At 38.9% G+C, this 20,724-nt stretch overlaps 1 protein-coding gene and 1 pseudogene across 5 annotated transcripts in view; one reads left to right on the forward strand and one right to left on the reverse strand.

The window, feature by feature from the left end:
• The window catches only part of BTF3L4 (basic transcription factor 3 like 4), a 29,020-nt gene extending 27,179 nt beyond the window's left edge, over positions 1-1,841 (forward strand). For all 4 annotated transcript variants that reach the window (XM_082613370.1, XM_082613369.1, XM_082613372.1 and 1 more), the window contains 2 exons: positions 785-844; positions 1,384-1,841. In XM_082613370.1, coding sequence (XP_082469496.1) covers positions 785-844; positions 1,384-1,430 — 107 coding nt within the window. In that variant the 3' untranslated portion in view covers positions 1,431-1,841. The remainder of the gene's footprint in view (positions 1-784; positions 845-1,383) is intronic.
• Positions 1,842-17,656: 15,815 nt separating this feature from the next.
• LOC309801451 (ski-like protein) lies at positions 17,657-19,725 on the reverse strand (annotated as a pseudogene). Its single transcript has one exon. The product of its transcript is annotated as a ski-like protein (transcript).
• Positions 19,726-20,724: the final 999 nt, after the last annotated feature.

Consider the following 20,724-nt stretch of genomic DNA (forward strand, 5'->3'; position numbering starts at 1 on the left):
TGCTAGAAGGATTTACCTGTACATAAATTTTACTTTTTGTAATATTACTTGTATGCTTCATACATTTTTGAGTTTGTTCCTTTAATAATTATGCAGTGTAGCATGTAGAATATTCAGATACATTTTGGTAGTAATATAGAGTGTTGGGAGGTAATTACCTAAAAGGAAAGTGCCAGGATCTGCAGGCCACATTTTATAAACAGTTGATTTGGTATTCACTTCTGACTAATGACAAGAAAAAGATAGTGTTATCACAGAACTATATTTTCATTTAATATTGTTGATTGTGCTATAGATGCAGCAACCATAAGTTCTGAGTGTCCAAGGTAGTTCTGATTTCAAATGTGTCTTGTCATCCCTAAAAAATCAGAGCCTATTAGTTCAGTGCTAATACTACAAAGCTAGATAGTTTTACACCAAAAGAGATGGAAAAAATCTTGAATGTTGATGTTTTATTTGGAGAATATGGAATTTGGAGAGTTAATTAACTATAATGTCCTTATTTAAACTCACCTAAATTATTCCATTTTGCATGTAAGTTTTACCTTCACTACCCATTGTAATTGCCAACCGTATTTAGTGTATATCAAATGAAGTTAAACTTTTATTAATTTTAGTATCAAATAAAATATGGCATTTAGATTAGGCAATATTTAGCTTTTTCTGAACAACTATGTAAGATTTGTTTCTAGAACTATGTAGATAGGAAAAAAGGATAAACATTACAAGTGTTTGGTAAAGGTCTTTGTTCTCAATGGCTAATTTTAAAATAAACTTTTTGTAGTGTTGGATAGCAAAACACCAAAACCAGAAGACATTGATGAGGAGGATGATGATGTTCCAGGTAGGTGACATTTCTTTAGTTTTAAGATTTTTAGCATCCTGTTTATCTCATTTAATTCATTGCATGATCATTTTTCAGTTTTTTGTTAATGGTGAGCTTGTGAATTCACAACGATGTGCATATGATCTAATGAAACAGGATAAAAGCCCTCCCGTTCAGAGCTTAGAAATTGTCACACAAAGCTCTGCTGCATTTATTAAATTGGAATCTGCCTTTATTAAATTGGGATCATTGTGATTATAAATTTGCATAGTTATTGTTACAACACTTCTGTAGGAATTACGATTGACATATGAAAATGCTAGTCACCTTAGTAGTTTGCATAGGCAAAAGAAGACTAACATTTCCTTAGGGTTTCTGTTTTAAGCAGATAAATGAAGCATTATTAGTGAAATGCCACCAATCCATTTCTGCCTCTTACATGTTTTCAGGCTAATTCTAGTAGCAACAATTCTGTTTTTGTTAGGCTAGAAGTTAGGAATTGCATTTACCTCTTTGTCTTTTTTTGTATCTTTAACTTATTTACTTTTTTTTTTCAGATCTCGTAGAAAATTTTGATGAGGCATCAAAGAATGAAGCTAACTAAAAATTTTTCTGGTTTTTGGAAGCTGGCATGGACTAGATTTAACAAATCAGCTATGTGGTTCCAAAGTTTTACAGACACGGAGAACATCAGCTGTTACTAGTTCAGTAATATAAATATTTTGTATATTAATAATGCTGTTTGTTCAGCATTTTTCGATCATTTGATTTTGCATTTTGCACTTCCTCCCAGGATCTATTCTTTTGGTCAAAATACGAAGTGTTGGTGCAGTTTGAGGGTGTTTTGGGTTTTGATTCTTGGTTTTTTTGTTTTGTTTTTTGTTGGGGTATTTTTAGTGTGTGTATGTGTATGTATGCGTGTGGGTATGTGTGTATACAGTGGAGAGCAAATTGGAAAACAGTTTTATTTATCCTCCTCCTTACCCCAGTAGAAATAAAACAAATCTTTACATTTGTTACTTTTTATTTTTTCTAATGATGCACAGAATTAATGAAAAGTGAGTATCTTGGATTTCAAATCTGAGGAGATTTTACCCTTGGAGGTTTGGTTTTAATTTGCTTCGTTAACATATTTCTCATACATTTTTCTGGGTTTAAAATGTCTTGAGATATTTTGTCACCAGCTTCATGCTGGCATAATGGGTAGCATATCTTTGGTGCAGTTGCCTTAGATTCACTTACCTAGTTAGACCCAGAGGAATTTCTTCTACTAGATTTTGTCCTAAATGCCTTGTTTTCTCCCCTTTTGGTCTCGAAATGGCCTGGTTAGCCTTTAGTAATGCTCTTCCTCATCTTCCATCTAGCCTGAGAAGGATGTTCTCCATATAGAGTTAATCGAGTGCCTAATCCCTCTTTTTCTAAGATTGTTCCCACATCTTGAGGAACAACAGCTCCATCTTCAACTTCTTATTCCTTTGATTTTACAGTTTGGTAGATTTCAAACTGGAATAGCTAGCATGTGCTTGCTAAATAATTTTATGCCAGCCTTATCCTGTATCCTAGCTGTTCTTAGTAGCAGGTGCAAAAATGCCTCTTTTTCAGCAAGGTTGAAATTGGGAATGTCCTTTTGAATCAGAAAAAATGGGCCATAGACTCATTCCCCAGCACAAATGGGCATTCCGTGAAATGGTACTGGCCCTAGGAGGACTTCTTCAACCACTCCTCTACTCTTGGCCTTGAACCTACCTCTGGATTGGATCTTACTATTGTAGCTGCTCATAGCATCCTCCTGCATGCTTAGAGTAATGCTTTGGGGGAACACTGGTAAAACACAGTATTTATTTTTTCACCTCCTTTCAGAGGACTTGGAAGTAAGTTGCATTCATTCATTGATGCTTCCCTCTTGCCGTCTTATGATAAAAGCTTGCACTTTGTTATATCAGCATTTGTTATAGCCAATATTTAAGGATAAGATTTAGAAAGCCTATCATGGCCCATCATCAAACTATGGCTTAACCTTGCAGCATATCAACTTTTGTTTCAAGCTAGATATCTTTATTTGATATCTCTAGTGCAAGACCAACATATCAAGAGATCTATAGACACGAAGGCAAAGGTCTTGTATTTTTTTCCATCCAGACACCTCAATTTATTTTATACATTTGTTGATTTTTCCTGTTATGTTTTATATAATATATGGAGTTAACTACAAAATAAAATAACAGTAATAAAATAACAAAAGAGGATAATATTTCCTCTTGTGCTTCTCTTTTTGTTGTCTACAGAATTTACTTCTTTTGTATTTTCCCTCTGCTCCTCACCCCCAAATGAATTTCAACCTAGTCTTTTTTTGAAATTATGCTTCATCCATTGTTAGATCAGTAGCTCTACATGGTCTACCTAGTCCAGAATGCTGTTCCTCTGACTGTCCCCAAAGGGCACATTGTGGGGCAGAGAGAGTTAAGGGGACTTCAAGTGGTTAGGGAAACCTAAGAGGTAGTATACCAAATGGGGGGAAGAAGCACTCGTGGAATTCAGGAGAATTGGATCCTAGTCCAAACTCTGGCATTAACCGTATGACCTTGGGCAGGTTACCTAACCTAATGACTTTGAAATTCATCATCAGTCAAATGAGATGTTTCCAAATCAACACTTCTTCTGCTCCTGTAGTTCTGTGAATCTCATTTCTGAAAATCCTCAAGGAGGTATTTTATCATTTTTTCAGAAATGTCTTTTTATCAATACTCATAAAAGTTCTTTGTGTGTATATACTTCTTCCTCTTTTACATTTTGATCATATTTTAACTGCTCACCCAGAGGAGCTCTGGTCAGTATTTCCTTTTATCCTGTTGACAATAACTCTTAATGGCTGGCCTCTCTTGTATGCAATGAGCCAATACTCTTTTTTGTTTTATATTTTCATACCTTCCCTTTTCCTGGACAAAGCATATCGAGATCCTGACTCAACCCAAAGAAATGTTCCTGCCTTCAGAGTGAGTAGGCATAGGTAAGAAAGAATGTGGATAAAACTTCTATAAATTTTAGTGTTCTTGGCATAAATAGGAATTACATAGTTTTTTTAATATATGAAGTAGTTACTAAATATTTACTTTTTACTAAGGTTATGTATTTATTGCCAAGATAACTATAGAAGAATTTTCTGGGGAAATTCACCTTAGAATTTTGGGGTAATTCAAGAAATGTCTACAGAAAGTTGATTGATAATCTTAATTTTTATGGATAGTCCTTTCAGTTTTTATAAAGCTCCTCATTTATCTGTTTTGGGGAAGCCCAAAGTAAGTAGTTGGGACCTTATGTTTGTTTTACCCTTACTTTTCCCATTAAGTAATGGTTTAAGAATACATCAAGCATCTTGATTTGTTGTTAAGTAACTAGTATTTATGGGATTCCATTAAATTAACTTTAATAAGCCTACCAGGTTTTTGTGAAAACCCATATTGGGATGTGTTTGATTTGTTTCTTTGTTTTAATTCAGTGTTTAACCCTAAGGGTGTTATATATCCATAAATACAATATTATGAGAAGACATAGTGTGGGATAGGGACTTCTCTGGTGGTGCAGTGGTTAAGAATCCATCTGCCAATGCAGGGGACATGAGTTCGATCCCTGGTCTGGGAAGATCCCACATGCCACGGAGCAGCTAAGCCTATGCGCCACAACTACGGAGCCTGCGCTCTAGAGCCCGTGAGCCACAACTACTGAAGCGCTCACGCCCTAGAGCCCACGTGCCGCAACTATTGAAGCCCATGTGCTCTAGGGCCTGTGTGCCGCAGCTACTGACCCATGTGCTGCAACTACTGAAGCCCATGCGCCTAAAGCCCGTGCTCTGCAACAAGAGAAGCCACCGCAACCAGAAGCCTGTGCACTGCAACGAAGAGTAACCCCTACTCGCCACAACTAGAGAAGGGGCACACACAGCAATGAAGAACCAGTGCAGCCAAAAATTAATTAATTAATTTAATTAAAAACACATAGTATGGAATAGTAGGAACTGCACAGGTTTTTAGATAGAGGTCAGTTCCATTATCTACTGTGTTATAATTTTTCCAATAGGGCTACTGTAGTGCACAACTCGGGGGTTCACCACTCATATTTGTTGTGTCCCAGGGGTTGCCATTTTCATAGAGTATAATGTGACTAATGCCCCTATATTAGTGTAATGATGGCCTTGCTATCTGAGCCTGTTTCCTCCACTGTAAATAGTCCCTGAATCAAACAGGGTTCCTTAGAACTCCCTAAATGATTAAGGTGAAGATGAAAGATGATTAAAGCGTGTGATCTCCCAAGCAATGGCAGAAAGGAGCTTATGGTTCTAGGCACAGGAAAGCTCCATTCTACACTGCCACCCTCCTGTTCAGTCTGTATTGTTCTGCCACACAGAGTTTGCCTAGATTATCATAGCCCCCTTACTGGGCTTGCTTATGATTCACTTGCTCCAATCCATCCTTTACATAGGAGCCAAACAACCTAAATTTCATATCTGAGTGTGTCATAGCCTCACATTTATCTCCAACATACCACTCTGGTTCAAGCTTTCATCCTTCTGCACATATTTTTTACTGTAGTACAATATTGAGATTACTTGATTTTCTTTATAGTTTTCCCATCTAGATTGTGAGAACCTTGATGGCAGATAGTGTGTCACACATCTTTTACTCCCAATATCTAGCATAGTGACAACATGTAGTCTACTACAATCGTAATAACTAACATTTACTGAATAGAGATCTCATTTAACTCTCAGTTCAGTGGGGCACATATTATGGTCTCACTTTTAAAGTGGAGCAAAAATGATTTAGGGAAGTACCAAAACAACTAACAGGTGAGAGAACCAGAATTCTAATCTAGATTATCAGATTCCAGAGTTTAAATTCTAAACGTCACCCCACACCATTCAACAAATATTTATTGAAATGAAAATTATGTTTTTGTGACCTCTAGATGGATATCCTCATCAAATATCACTCAATATTAGCCTGAAAGTCAAATCTTAAGGATTACTCAGCAAGTTTGAGGGGTTTTTTACAAGTAGGATTTGTAACTTTTGTATATATTCAGGAGTTGAGTTTTATGAACTTAATAATTGGATATTTTGCAAACCTGGGATGAGATCTTTGACAGTGGTATATGGGCAAAAATTCTTAGGTTACATATGTTAATCTTGGCACTGGTGTTCTCAAAATTTTGCATCCTTTTAGGGTTACCTTGTCAAAGAAAAATATACACTTGAACAAGTTGGTGATGAATTTATCCTGCAGCCACACTTTTTTTTAATGTGTTTAAATCAAACTGGCCCACAAAAAAAGTAGAACTAATAAATGAATTCAGCAAAGCTCTAGGATACAAAACCAACACACAAAAGCAGCTGCATTTCTATACACTGACAATGAACAATCCAAAAAGTAGATTAAGAAAATAATTCCATTCACAATAGCATCAAAAAGAATAAAATACTTAGAAATAAACTTTACCAAGGAAGTAAGAGACGTCTACATTGAAAACTACAAAATATTGTTTAAAGAAATTAGGATATAAATGAACTGACATCCCAAATTTATGGATTGGAAGACTTAATGTTGTTAAGATGTAAATACTACCCAGAGAGATCTACTGAGTCAATGCAATCCCTATGAAAACCCTAATAAAGTTTTTTGCAGAAATAGAAAAACCCATTCTAACTGTTGGTGGGAATGTAAATTGGTGCAGCCACTATGGAAAACAGTATGGAGTTTCCTTCAAAAACTAAAACTATAACTACCATATGATCTAGCAATTCCACTCCTGGGTATATATCTGGAAAAAAATAAAGACTCTAATTCAAAAAGATACATGTACCCCAATGTTCATAGCACTATTTACCATAGCCAATACATGGAAGCAACCCAAGTGCCCATCAACATATGATTGGCTTAAGAAGATGTGATACATATACAATGGAATATTAGTCATAAAAAAGAATAAAATATTGGCATTTGCAGCAACATGGATGGACCTAGAGAATATTATGCCTAGTGAAATAAGTCAGACAGAAAAAGATAAATACTATATGATATCACTCATATATGGAATCTAAAAAATAATACAAGTGAATCTATATACAAAACAGAAACAGTCTCAGACATGGAAGACAAACAGGTTACCAAAGGGGAGTTGAGAGAGGGACAAATTAGGAGTATGGGATTAATAGATAACAAACTACTATACATAAAATAGATAAGCAACAAGGATTTACTGTATAGCACAGGGAATTATACCCAATATCTTGTAATAACTTAGAATATACTCTGAAAAAAAAGTCTATGTTATACAGCTAACACAATGTTGTAAATCAAATATACTCAAGTATTTTTAAAAAGTTATAAAAGGAACAAAGTATTCATGCTAAGGAAATCAAAGAAAAAGAAAACTCGCTCTAAAATTCATATGGAATCTTAAGGGGTCCCAGATATCCAAAACAGTTGAAAAAAAAGTTGGAGGACTCATTTCCTGATTTCAATACTTACTACAAAGTTACAGCAAGCAAAACAATGTACTGGCATAAAGACAGACATACAGAGCAGTGAAATAGAGTAGAGACCCCAGAAATAAACCTTTATATGTATGGTCAAATGATTTTTGACAAGTGTACCAAGACCATTCGATGGGGAAAGGATGGTCTTTTCAACAAATGGTGTTGAAAGAACTGTATATGCACATGCAAAAAAATAAAGTTAGACCTGTACTTTACACCACAGACAAAAATTAATGGATCAAAGACCTAAACATAAGACTAAAACTATAAAATCCTCAGAAGAAGACACAGGGAAGCTTCATGACTTTGAATTTAGCAATGATTGCTTTGATATGACACCAAAAGCACAGCCAAAAAAGAAAAAATAGGTAAATTGGAGTGTATCAAAATTAAAAACTTGTGTATCAAAGGATACTATCAAGAGAATGAAAAAGCAACTCACAGACTGGGAGACAATATTTGAAAATCATATATCCGATAAAGGATTAATATACACAATATATAAGTAACCACAACTCAACAAAAAACAGCCTAATTGAAAAATGAGCAGAAGACTTGAATAGATATTTCTCCAAAGAAGATATACAATAAGCCTATGAAAAGATGTTCAACATCACTAATCATTAGGGAAATGCAAATCAAAACCACAATAAGCTACCACTCCACACCTATTAGGATTGCTATTAAAAACAAAACAAAAAACAAACATTGGCAAGGATGTGGAGAAATTGGAACACATGCATTGTTGGTGAGAATATAAAATGGTGTGGCCACTGAGGAAGACAATATAGTGACTCCTCAAAACATTAAACACAGATTGTCCAGCAATTCCACTTCTAGATATATACCCCAAAGCAGAGAGACACTGAAAACAGAGACTCAAACAGATATTTGTACACCCATGTTCATAGCAGCAATTTTTCTTTCTTTTTTTTTTTTCCTGTGGCTGCTCTGTGCAGCATGCAGGATCTTAGTTCTCCCACCAGGGATCAAACCCGTGCCCCCTGCAGTGGAAGTTCAGAGTCCTAACCACTGGACCACCAGGGAAGTCCCCATAGCAGCGTTATTTACAATAACCAAAAAGTAGAAACAACCCAAATGTCTATCAACAGATGAAGGAATCAACAGAATGTCTATACAGTAAGTCCCCTACATATGAACCTTCAAGTGGTGAACTTTCAAAGATGTGAACGTGCATTCGCATGACCAATCACATAAGTTAGTTCACGTGTCTGGCATACCTTGTCATGTGCGTGCATCCTCCACAAGTGGTTGTGCTTTTGTGTACTTTATAGAGTACAGTATCTTTATTTCAAGCCCAGGATGTCCGGAAGCAAGCGTAAAAGCAGCGGTGATGTAGCCAGTACTGCTAAGAAACGCCAAGCAATAACAATGGAGACAAAAGTGAAAATAAGTGAGAGTGGAGCAAGGCGAAAATATGGTAGATGTTGCTCATTCTTAAAACGTGAATTGTTCAACCATTGGCACGATTCTAAAGAACAAGGACAAGATCATGGAACATGTGAAGTCGGCTGTGCCAATGATGTCAACAACAATATCAAAGAAACGTGTAAAAGTGATGGAGGAGATGGAGAAACTTCTCAGTGTGTGGATGCAGGATCAGCTTCAGCACTGAGTCCCACTAAGCTTAATGCTAATTCAAGAGAAAGCCAAAAACCTTTATGAAGACTTGAAGAAGAAACACATTGAAGAATCAGAGGGCTCATCTTTTAATGCCAGCCATGGCTTGTTTCAAGGGTTCAAGGCTAGAGCCAACCTTCGCAATGTAAAAGTAAGCGGTGAGGCAGCGAGTGCAGATATGGTAGCTGCCCGAGAGTTTCATGAAACACTTTGAGAAATTATTTATGAAGGCACATATTGACTCAAGCAGGTTTTTAATGTGGATGAAACAGGGCTGTACTGGAAGAGGATGCCAGACCGAAGTTACATCAGTAAGGAGGAAAAGTTGATGCCAGGCTATAAAGCAGCAAAGGATAGGCTAACTCTGTTGTTTGGTGACAATGCTTCCGGCAATATGAAGCTGAAGCCTCTCTTAATTTATCATTCAGAGAACCCAAGAGCCCTTAAAAACATAGCCAAGGGCTCTCATCCTGTTGTGTGGAAGAGTAACCCCAAAGCCTGTGTTACACAGGCCATTTTCCAGGACTGGTTTTTCCACCACTTTATCCCTGAGGTAGAGAAATACTGCCTGGAGAAGGATGTCCCATTCAACATTCTTTTGCTGCTCAACAATGCTCCAGGCCACCCCCTATTCATGGATGACTTTCATCCCAGCATCAAAGCAGTGCATCTGCCACCAAATATTATGTTGCTCATCCAGCCTATGGACCAGGGAGTTATAGCGACTTTCAAGAAATATTTACCTCACACTTTTCATCAGGCAGTAAAGACGAGTGACAAATCAGGAACAACCTTGTGACAATTTTGGAAGGACTGCCATCTTCAGGGCCTTAAAAAACATTGACTTTGCTTGGTGTGAGGTTACAGCTGTCACCATGAATGGGCTTTGGAAGAGCATTTGCCTGCAGTTTGTTCACGATTTTCATGGATTTGGAAGGTGGATGAGGAGTCCAAAGAGGTCTTCAGCAACTTAGTGACCCTCAGTGAGAAACTGGAGCTAGATCTTCAAGAAGACTACTTCACTGAACTCCTTGCTGTGCAACACAAAGAGCTTACTAATGAAGACCTGACGGAATTGGAGGCCCAGAGAAAGGATGAAGAGAGACAAGAGGAAGAAGAAGTAACTGAAGAACCAAAGAGAGTCATGATGCAGGAAATGGCAAGGGGATTTTCTTTATTTGAGGAGGCACTGTTAGTTTTTGAGGCACAGGACCGAACGAAGAACAGTGCACGAAGGTTGCAGCAGCCGTTCAGAATTCAGTCCAGTGCTACCATGTCATCTATGACAAGAAAAAAAGAGCTACTACCCAGACATCACTGGATCATTTTTTCAAGAAGGTAGATAGAATTGAATCCAGCAAGGTACCAGAACCTGTGCCATCAGCGTCAGGCGTGAGTGAAATTGCAGCTTGCCCTCCGTGTCCTATTGCTGACAATCCTTCAGCTCTACCATCTCCCACCTCCTCTCCCTCCTCCAGTCAGTAACTCTTCTTGCCCGTTCACTCAATGCCAGCCCCTGTATGCCAGCTGTTGTACTGTACTACTATACTTTTCAAGGTACTGTACTGTAAGATTAAAAATGTTTTCTTCATTTTTTGTGTTTTTTATGTATTATTTGTGTGAAAAGTATTATAAACCCATTACAATACAGCACTATGTAGCCAATTGTGTTAGTTGGGTACCTAGGCTAACTTCGTTGGACTTACGAAGAAATTGGACTTACAGACAAGCTCTTGGAATAAAACTTGTTCATATGTAGGGGACCTAGTATATATAAAATAGAATATTATTCAGCCTTAAAAAGGAATGAAATTCTGATATGTGTTAAAACAAAGGTGAACCTGGAAAACATGCTTAATGAAATAAACCAGACACAAAAATACAAATATTGTATGATTCCATTTACGTGAGGTATCTTGGAATAGTCAAATTCATAGAGACAGAGCAGTGGTTACTAAGCGCAGGAAGGAGGGGGAAATAGGGAGTTACTGTTTAGTGAGTACAGAGTTTCAGTTCAAGATGATGAAAAAGTTCTGGAGATGGATAGTGGTGGTGGTTGCACAACATGAATGTACTTAATGCCACTGAAAAGTGGCTAAAATGGTAAATTTTATGTTGTGTATATTTTACCACACACACACAAAATCAAACTGTCAGTATGCCTCTTGGTACCCTATGTTTAAGAGATCAGCCAACAGTAGGTAAGTGTACCCCCATCACAAATACTGTTTACCTCAGCATCAAGTTGTACCAGGGCACAGTGTTGAGAGCACTAGGATATGTGCTTTGAGGGGTCAGAGATGGATAGGAGCCAATCTCTGCCTCCTTGGTACTTAGTTAAGTTAGAAAATAGCAAACAAATAATAAAAAATCATACCTGGTTGCTACAGACTCTGTTTAAGTGTCACATAAAAAGAGGATATTCATCTCATCTTTATGTTTTTCTGAACAAGGTTGTTAACACAGTGTATCAAGCCCAGTTCACACCCCTTCTGAAGTTGTTTTACATCCACAGATCCTACTTAAACTCAGCCATGTTTTTGGGGTGACTCCATCGTAGTCATAGGTGGTCAGACCAAGGTTAGAACATGATCCAAGATCCAATCCATAGGTTAAACTGGGTCAATCTATTTATTTCTAAGGATTTTGTACTAAAAGAAAAGACCGAGTCAGATGATAATGGAATCTTGAACTGAAAGGTTAAGTAGGATGGGGCTAGAGCACTAATGCCAGGCCCTGAGCAAGCAATGGAAGCTGGTAAGAATGATATAGAATGAAAAATGAATGAAGCAGAAATGACAGCTTCAGAAATGGCTTCAAAATTCCTGTCCCCGTGATGGCTGGCTGTCCTTTTTCTGTCCCTGGGTTGCTAACTTTCCAGTGAGATTTTTGTGTTCTTAAAACACCTCCCTCGGGACTTCCCTGGTGGCGCAGTGGTTAAGAATCCACCTGACAATGCAGGGGACATGGGTTCAATCCCTGGTCCAGGAAGATCCCACATGCTGCAGAGCAACTAAGCCCATGCACCACAACTACTAAAGCCCGCGTGCCTAGAGCCCACAACAAGAGAAGCCACCGCAATGAGAAGGCCGTGCACCACAACAAAGAGTAGCCCCCGCTCGCAGCAACTAGAGAAAAGTCCGTGCGCAGCAACGAAGACCCAATGCAGCCAAAATAACAAAACAAAACACCTCCCTCTGCCTAGCTTGAGTGTTCTTTGCAGCTAAATTATCCTAAAGAGAGGACATTTGAATTTCCTGTGGAAGAATCTCCTGATCATAGATAAAAAGGACCACTTTGAAGAGCTTGTTGTCACTGGCGGGCTTCAAATAGGAATTTAATGTTTAATGAAGGAATTGGAATACATCAAGGTATTTTCAGACTATTACGGATCACTGGAAGTAGCATGAAGGTAGTATGATATAGTGGTAAAAGAGGATTTGAGGTGCCAGAAGTAGCCCTACATTCAAATCTTAGCTCTAACACTTCATATGTGTCTTAGATGCCTTAACTTCCTAAACCTCAGTTTTCTCATGTGGAGAGAGATAACACCTTGCAGAATTTGGGGGGAAGATAAATGTATATGAAGTGTGTGGCATATACACAGTAGGTCTCATTAATTGAGTTATTATTGTTAAAGCATGACTGATGTGGCTTGTTCAAATCAAATCATGATGGCCCGATTTGTGGTCGATTTTTAGTTAATAGAATTGTTCTCAAGTTTTTCCCCATTTGGCCCCACTTTGTTACTACCTGAATCCTAGCAAATGCCAGGGTGGAGGAAATAGATGAGTCAAATGGCAGGCAAATAGTAAGAGTAAAATTAGACCGAGCTACTTGGGAACAGAGAATAGGTTTTATTACATCTTTGTGTTTTCAGTGTCCAGGACAGGGCCTGGCATATGGTAAGCACATATTAAGTAAACATGAATCAACTAAATTTAGAAATGCATGAATGTCCAAATATTTGAGCCAAGTGGTGGCCAGAGATTTCATACAGTGTCATTCTCTGTTCCCAGGTAGTTCAAGTATCATGGGATCTGCCGAGTCACAGAGCCCAAGCAGCAGTGTTGATCATATCTCAGTTTTAATCTTTCAGTCCTTTCTTCCTCTGGGCTCCAATCAAAGGTTCCAACCTGTGTGGTCAGGCCACTCAAGACGGCTGTACTCTTGTTCTCTGTAATGCCCTGCTCAACCAGTGCCTGCTTCACCAATACCCTATTCACATGACTGACCTTCCTACCTACTTGCCCCAGGCCCCAGCTAAGGATTGTTCTTGCTTTAGATCAGAACATCTCCACTATGATAGCTTATCAGAGGGGTAGTGAAAGGTGGTGGTGTGCCCCTCTGCTGCTTTCCCTGGTAACTGAAGAGCCAACCTGACATCAATTCGCCCTACAACTGGTAACCTCCCCCTCCCCCTGGGAACGAAGACTGCTGCCATGTCCTGCCTGCCACATGCCACACATGGTGGGGTGTTGCTCCAGTACCCTGCTTCAGACATGTGAGGTCCCCCTATCCATTAAACCATTGATGTCTCTGTTGCTGACTCTGGGCTCTTTCTTTGGTCTTGAAGCTGGGCAAGTACAGGGCTTGTAGGACTGAGGGGTGCAATCCAACAAACCTGTATCTGCTGATAAATGGGTCTTAGCAGTATTTCCAAGTGTGGAATATGCTGCCTCCATAACCCAAAGAGGCCTACCAAATGTGTTTCTTGGTGGTAAGAGGTGCATTGTGCAATGTTTTTGTTTTGTTTTTTTAATGTTGGAAGCAATGTACTGGCATGCTCCAGATCATTCAACCTGTAAAAACTTCACTGATGTGGTAGGCCTCTAAATATTTGTATAGTTTCTCCTCCACATTCTGGAGGATATATGCCTTACTAAGGTATCCAGAATACTTGCCACTTACTTCCTATCACATCTGATGGTATTGATATACTGGACTAATATCATGTTAGAATTTTCAAACGGTTCAGATACCTTTGGACTATAATAAGACAGAGAATATGACACTGGGGCAAGACCATGAATGTATAGTTGCCCATCCTGTGTGATCCTCTTTCCAGATGGGTGTGGAAAAGAACACATTTTCTAGATCGACGGCTGTACACGATGTACTGGAGGCTCTGTTAATCTCCTCTAGAAAGATATCACATCTGGCATAGCAGGTGTAGTTGGAGCCACTGCTTGATTAAGTTTGCATTAAGTTTGTCATCTGCCATGATCCATCAGTTTTTGCAGAGGCCAGACTGGTGAATTAAATAGGAATATGACAGGGACCATCATTATTTCATTCTTTAAAGTTTTGAGGGAGGTACTAAACTCTGCCATTCCCCTAAAATTTGACAGGTTTTTAATTTATTATTTTGACCATTGTCCAGGAACAGTTTCAGGGGCTTCCACTTGGCCTTTCTTATTACTACTTAGTAGCTCTTATTCTACAGGTCAAGGAACTAATGTGAGAGTTCTGTTGTTTCTATGTACGCCCATTCCAATTATACTGTCAGGAATGGGAAATAACTGGGTAGGTCCATACACCTAGTGGAACAACTGTGGTACAAACCTGGCCCAAGCCTTCATTTTATCTAACTCATATATGCTCCTATTCCAATGAGGAGACCATGCTAATGCTTTAGGTCCCCAGGTATCAGTGTTAACTTGGACCCTGTCTCCAACAACCTTAGAAAGATCTGGGTATTTTTCTTACTCCATTGTAGAGTTATCTGAATAAATGGCCATAGATTGGGGAAGGACTGCAGGAATCACTACTATGTATACTTGCTGTGGTTTTATAGGGGGCTTCCTCATGGGAAACTGGTCTCCTATAATTGATAGTTTCTGGGTCTGACAACAGGCAAAGATTTGTGACTTTCCAGTAGAGCAGCTGATCTCAGCCTTCTCATCCATTTTTTTTTGTAAATAATTAAAAAAATTTAAATTGTAGTTAAAAGCACACAACATAAAACATACCATCTTAACCATTTTTAAGGGTACAGTTCAGTAGTGTTCAGTGTATTCACATTGTTGTGCAACAGATCTCCAGAACTTTTACATCTTGCAAAACTGAAACTATGTCCATTAAATAACTCCTCATTTTCCCCTCCCTTTTCGTTATAAAAAGTGGCCATCCATCTATCTTGGCCCTAAGAACACCATGTTCTTTTTTTTTTTTTTTCTTGCACCACCCAGCTTTCAGGTTCTTAGTTCCCTGCCCAGGGATTGCACTCCGGGAAGTGTGGAGTCCTAACCACTGGATCACCACGGAATTCCCGGTACACCGTGTTCTCTGAGCCATCACCAAGATCCCTGCTGGCCAGGCCCTCCTGGCTACTATTCTAACATTAAGCCTCACCGTTCTTCTGATGGTGAAGTACAGCCACCTGGTCTCTGCTAATCTGAGTTCTTATCCTCATTGCTACTAGGGAGCCCATCTCCTACCATCGGTCCTGACTTAGAGACCACAGCTGCTGCAAGATTCTCAATGATACCCGTAATTTCCTTACCTAGTGCATTCTTTGTTGTCTTGGTAAATGGAGTGTCCTCCAAGCTTTCCAAAAAACCCGATTGACTGGTGGATTTTTCAGTCTTAGATAATAAACCCATTATTGCAGGCCCACTTCATTGAGCCTTTTGATTCCTTTTACCATGGCAGTTCTGGCATCTCTATTTATTTAATGTGTGGCTATCACTTTTTTCAAGTTTTAAAGAGCCATTCCAGCAGTGTATAGAACCATCTCTTAGGGGTCCTTGCTGAGTGTTAAACCCCGTGTCACAACAGAGAGCCCTGATATTGATCAACTCCCCCTTATCCAGCTTTAAATTCCCACCCCCATTTATCCAGCCCTCAGGCATCCTTTCCTGGTACTTGCCATTACATGTAAGTCAGGTGCTATAGCTATTTGGGGATATAATATTGCCTACTTGGGCTATTTGATCCTAGTTATGAGTCTGGTGGCCACGAGGAGAAATCAGAGTAGATCCTGAGGAGGACTTACATTGTCTTATAAGGTACCTACAAAATGGGGAGGGATGGGCCTTTAACATCCCACCTAGGCCAGAGGGGCACTTCTATAGGCTCAGAGGATTCAGAGGAGTCTTGGGATTCAAGCGTTTCAAATGAATCTACCTAGATATCTTCACCCCAAATCTCAAGGTCCTACTCCTTCCCCATCAGGACCCAACTCTTAGGAGGAAACTTTCCTACGCTGAGAATTCAGCCTTTTCTAAAATTCTCCCATTCTTAAAGTTCTGCTTGATAATTATCTCTGAATACTGGCTGCAAGAGATGAGGGTCTCGGGCCTCCCTGGTGGCGCAAGTGGTTGAGAGTCCGCCTGCCGATGCAGGGGATACGGGTTCGTGCCCCGGTCTGGGAGGATCCCATATGCCGCGGAGCGGCTGGGCCCGTGAGCCATGGCCGCTGGGCCTGCGCGTCCGGACCCTGTGCTCCGCAACGGGGGAGGCCACAGCAGTGAGAGGCCCACATACCGCAAAAAGAAAAAAAAAAAAAAAGAGATGAGGGTCTCTTTAAATACTAACAGTGAGGTCCTTTGTTTTAAATTGTTGATAAATAGAACTTAGGTTATTTTCTTTTATCAGTCTTTCATCAGACTCAGTGTCAGTCACCCACTTCCACAATCCTTATAGCTGCTATTTCCCATATATTTTTCTTTTTTTTAACCTTCAAAGTGTTTAATGTTTTACAATTTAAAGGAAAACAAATCCATTAAGGAAAACAAATCCATTATATAAATATCAGTAAGACCCACAACTACATACAGAAACTGTACAGGGGGATTATGGATTGTATAGAAACTGATGTACATCAATGGTATCAGTTTTTCTCAAGTACATTAATATTTTCACACCACTATTAACAACATAAAAGTTCAAAAATTATTACATTTTATACCCTCTTCTAAAGTTGCTACATAAAAATTTTTTTCTAAAAAAAAAATTTTTTTTTCTAAATATAACCACATTTAAACAGAAAATCTAATTATAACTGCTTCTTGTGTTTAGCAGCAGTGTATAAGAAAGCATGTTATCCTTCCCCATGGGGTGTGCTATAATATAACCTCATCAATGAAATTCCTCTATTGACAAAATGTCTCTTAGGAGACATTAAATAGAAGAGAACTGGTGGAAATTCATTTCACAATATAAACAAAATTAAAGCAAATTTTGATGATAATAATGAGTATACTATATTAACTTAGAAAGGAGATTGTGTTCATGAAAAAAAATGGAGATTCAACTCCTTGAGTAGCTCTATATATGAACTATGAAGCCACCATTGTATCTAAAATTGAATCTGAAATATGGATAACAAAATTGATCAAAACTATTTTCCATCACAAAATGCAGCTTTTAAAAAGTATGCAACTGCTAAATTACATTGGAAATATAGGCAGATTATCTAATAGTTGAAACCATAAAGTGCTGTTACTGAGCTGGTTGAAAAAAAAGTACAAAGAACCATATATTTTCATTCATTTGGAAAATGTAAAAATTTATGTACTAATATATAATCTCTTCACTTTCTCTGATCTACAAATGGATACAATGCCTAGTTATTTTCATGCAGATAAATTGTTCAGAATTCAATTACCAAAGCAAACAAACAAACAAAAATAAACCCTGTTGGGAACACACAGATGAATCTCTTTAAAGGTTTCTATTCTTTAGCAGTTTTTGATGATTTCAAAATTTGCAGCTTTAGCTCTTTTATCATCATCTCTAACTTCTGTCTTGCCTCCCGTTCCTGTCTGAGTTCATCTTGGAGTTCTTGCCTATCAGCCTCAGCATGGTCCAATCTCTGTCTCAGTTCTGCCAGCTCTGCTGCATATTCAGCTTCTTTATCTTTTTCTAAATTTGAGTCACAGGTACATTTTTGTTTCATTGCCTGCTCTAATTTTATGTCTAAATCTGTTCAACATAAAATTCTTCCACTCTTTGAGCACGTTCATTCTGCAAAGATTCAAGCTCTTTCTGTAAATTCTGCTATTCTTCAGGGGGTTCCTTCACAGCTTTTGAGCTACTCAACATTTCAACTTCCATCTGAAGTTGTTGCTTCGTCTGCAAAATTGAGTTCAGTTTTTCCTGTTGTTTTACATAGGTTCTCATTACTTCTTCCATGATTTTTCCATTATCATCCTCACAAATGACATCTTTGACAAGAAGTGGAGATGAAGCTGCAGCATCATGGTCAATTCCCGCCTTACTTGTGTCTCTGGCTAAGTTGCAAGTGGTAGACTCAGGTTTCTTTTTGCTCGTAGAATTATTTGAAACTGATGGATCTAAGTGGCTATATAATTCTCTACTTGTTTTTAGATCCATTTTCTCCTGTTCCTCTAGTGAGACATCTGGATAAGACACTGTTTTTTGATGTTTCCCACTGCTGTGAGGCTTCTCTGAATGTCTTAGTATAGATCTATTTGCCTCTGTCTTTGGGGCCTTTTTAGGCTAGGATACAGCCAAAGTAAGCCACACATTTGGGGCAACCACTTTATCACACATGTATAAGTAGTAGCTAGGGTGTAGAAATGAATGTGTCTGAGAAACATGGTCACCTTCCTGCTTTATAACTGGATACCGTGACTTTAACTCCACTCCTGGTGGTGTATCTATCTTGGATTGAGTCCTCTTCCCATTTCTCATGCTAAATTTCTCCTTCATTTCTTCTAAAATTATCTTCAGTTTCTTTTCTTCAGGTGTCCCTAAGTATTTTTGGTTCACGTGAAAATAGCAATGCCATTTGGCAGATTCAAAGCCCCAGTGGCAAGTTCTTTTGTCAGGTGATCTGTGAGAATGCATCACAAATGTCTGGGGTGCAAACATTCCACAGCACTCCAGACGCTGAATACACGGAGTATATGGCTGAACATAAAACTGGGGTGCAAATAAATCCTGACATTTGCCTAAGCATTCATGTTCCACTTCAAAGGCACTTCCAGTTACCTTCAACTGAGCCAATGAGTTTTTAGCAGGAAGTATACTACCATTTTGAGGAAAAGTATGTGGCCGCAATAAAGCATTACACAGCCTTTGTGCATCAGTTAATGTGATCAGCCCACAGGATGGGGCATTAAATGGAAGTATTCCCAGGACCTTTAAGATATGAAGATGGTCTGATGTACACCTTGAACAATAGATGTACAATTCATCACATACTGTATTTATTTGTTGGAGTGAAAATTCTCAGAGAACAGAATTTAGGACTTGGGGCAAATAGTCTCTTTTCTTCTGCAACCTGAAAACAAGAAATAGACTCCCCTTCCAACAAAGTCTGGGTGAGTTCTGTGGAGCTATCAGAAGGGATGAGCAGTGGACCAGGAAGAACGTGAGGAGCTGGAAGAGGCAGAAATACAGTAGGTGACATGCTTTCTTGGGAATACCAAGCGGAAAATGCTGCTGGTCCACCCAGAGAGCTCTGACTACTGAAATGGAATTGTGCCAAAGTGTGTTTCAAACTGGGATTTAAATGTAAAGGTTCAGGTACAGAGGCACAGGTTCTCTTGACATGCTCTTCATCAGTTTCCATTGGCGCTTCATAGTCATCCAAGTGTTCCTTCTTTACTGTTGGCATCTTGTTTATCATCATTTTTCCATTTGCGTGAATGTCCATCACCATTTTTTTCACTGGAGGGCTGCCATCATCTCCCGTCCCGTTCAGTTTTTTATTTGAGCCCTGAACCAAGGAAAAATTTGTCTGTAGGTTTTCCATTGCTAAAAACTATTGTGTTAAATAAGTCTGAGATTTGCGTTGTTATTTAGTTACTTATTTGAGGAGAGAAAAGCAATGTATACCAATACTTATGGTAACTTACTCTCACAGAAAATTTAAATTTCCAAAGAGACATCTCCCTAAATTTGTCAATAGATTTTGCAACTTTGTTTTGGTTCTGCTTGTACTCTAGTGTAATTTCACTGCAAGTGCTATAAAATTTCTTATTTTATGTCTAATAACAAAGAAAATAATTTTAAGAGGCACACCTCCGAGGAAGCCTTTATTTTCTTAAATTCTTCATATATATGTATTAAAATAAAGTTACCAGTTCTCTCAATTCAAGATGTCCAAGTTCAACGCAACAGTTTGGTTTGGCTTTAAGCACAACATGTGAAAAATTTATGCAATTACTTGTGTCAGAATTATGCACCCGAATTTAGTATTTGGTATCAAGGACACCAAAAAAGGAGAGAAAAAAGTATCTTCTCTAAAAATGATGATCTGTTGGTCTGTGTGGACAAAATGAAGGCTTGTGTAAGTCCTCACACCAGTAAGAAGAGCTTCTGACTCCACTTGAACTTGTACAATTAAAAATGAAACCTAAAGAAAAACTGCCCAGTTATCTTCAAGGATTACTGTTCATTTTTCTTTTAATTAATCTTAAAACAAACCCAAAGGGTTAAGGACCAAGGCCACTAGCCAACGTACTGATTTCGTCCCCTACGGGAACACCTCAGCCAACGCAGGCCAAGGAAGAGGGCAGGAGGCGAGACCTAGAATGGGGGAGCCCCCAAACCCTGAAATCTTCGGCCCACGCAAAGCCACACACCCACCTCAAACCCGAGGCGGCGGCGGGGGGGCGGGTGGCCAGCAAGGGACCTGGGACGCCTCGGGGCGTGCAAGGGGGTCGTGGGAAGTGGAGGAAAAGGAGTCCCCTAACATCCCCCCTCCCCCTCCGCGGTCTCGGAACACCCCAGGGCACTCCCAACACCGCCC

This window comes from Mesoplodon mirus (genome assembly GCF_964341445.2).
Source record: "Mesoplodon mirus genome assembly, chromosome: 3".
Taxonomy (NCBI): domain Eukaryota; kingdom Metazoa; phylum Chordata; class Mammalia; order Artiodactyla; family Ziphiidae; genus Mesoplodon; species Mesoplodon mirus.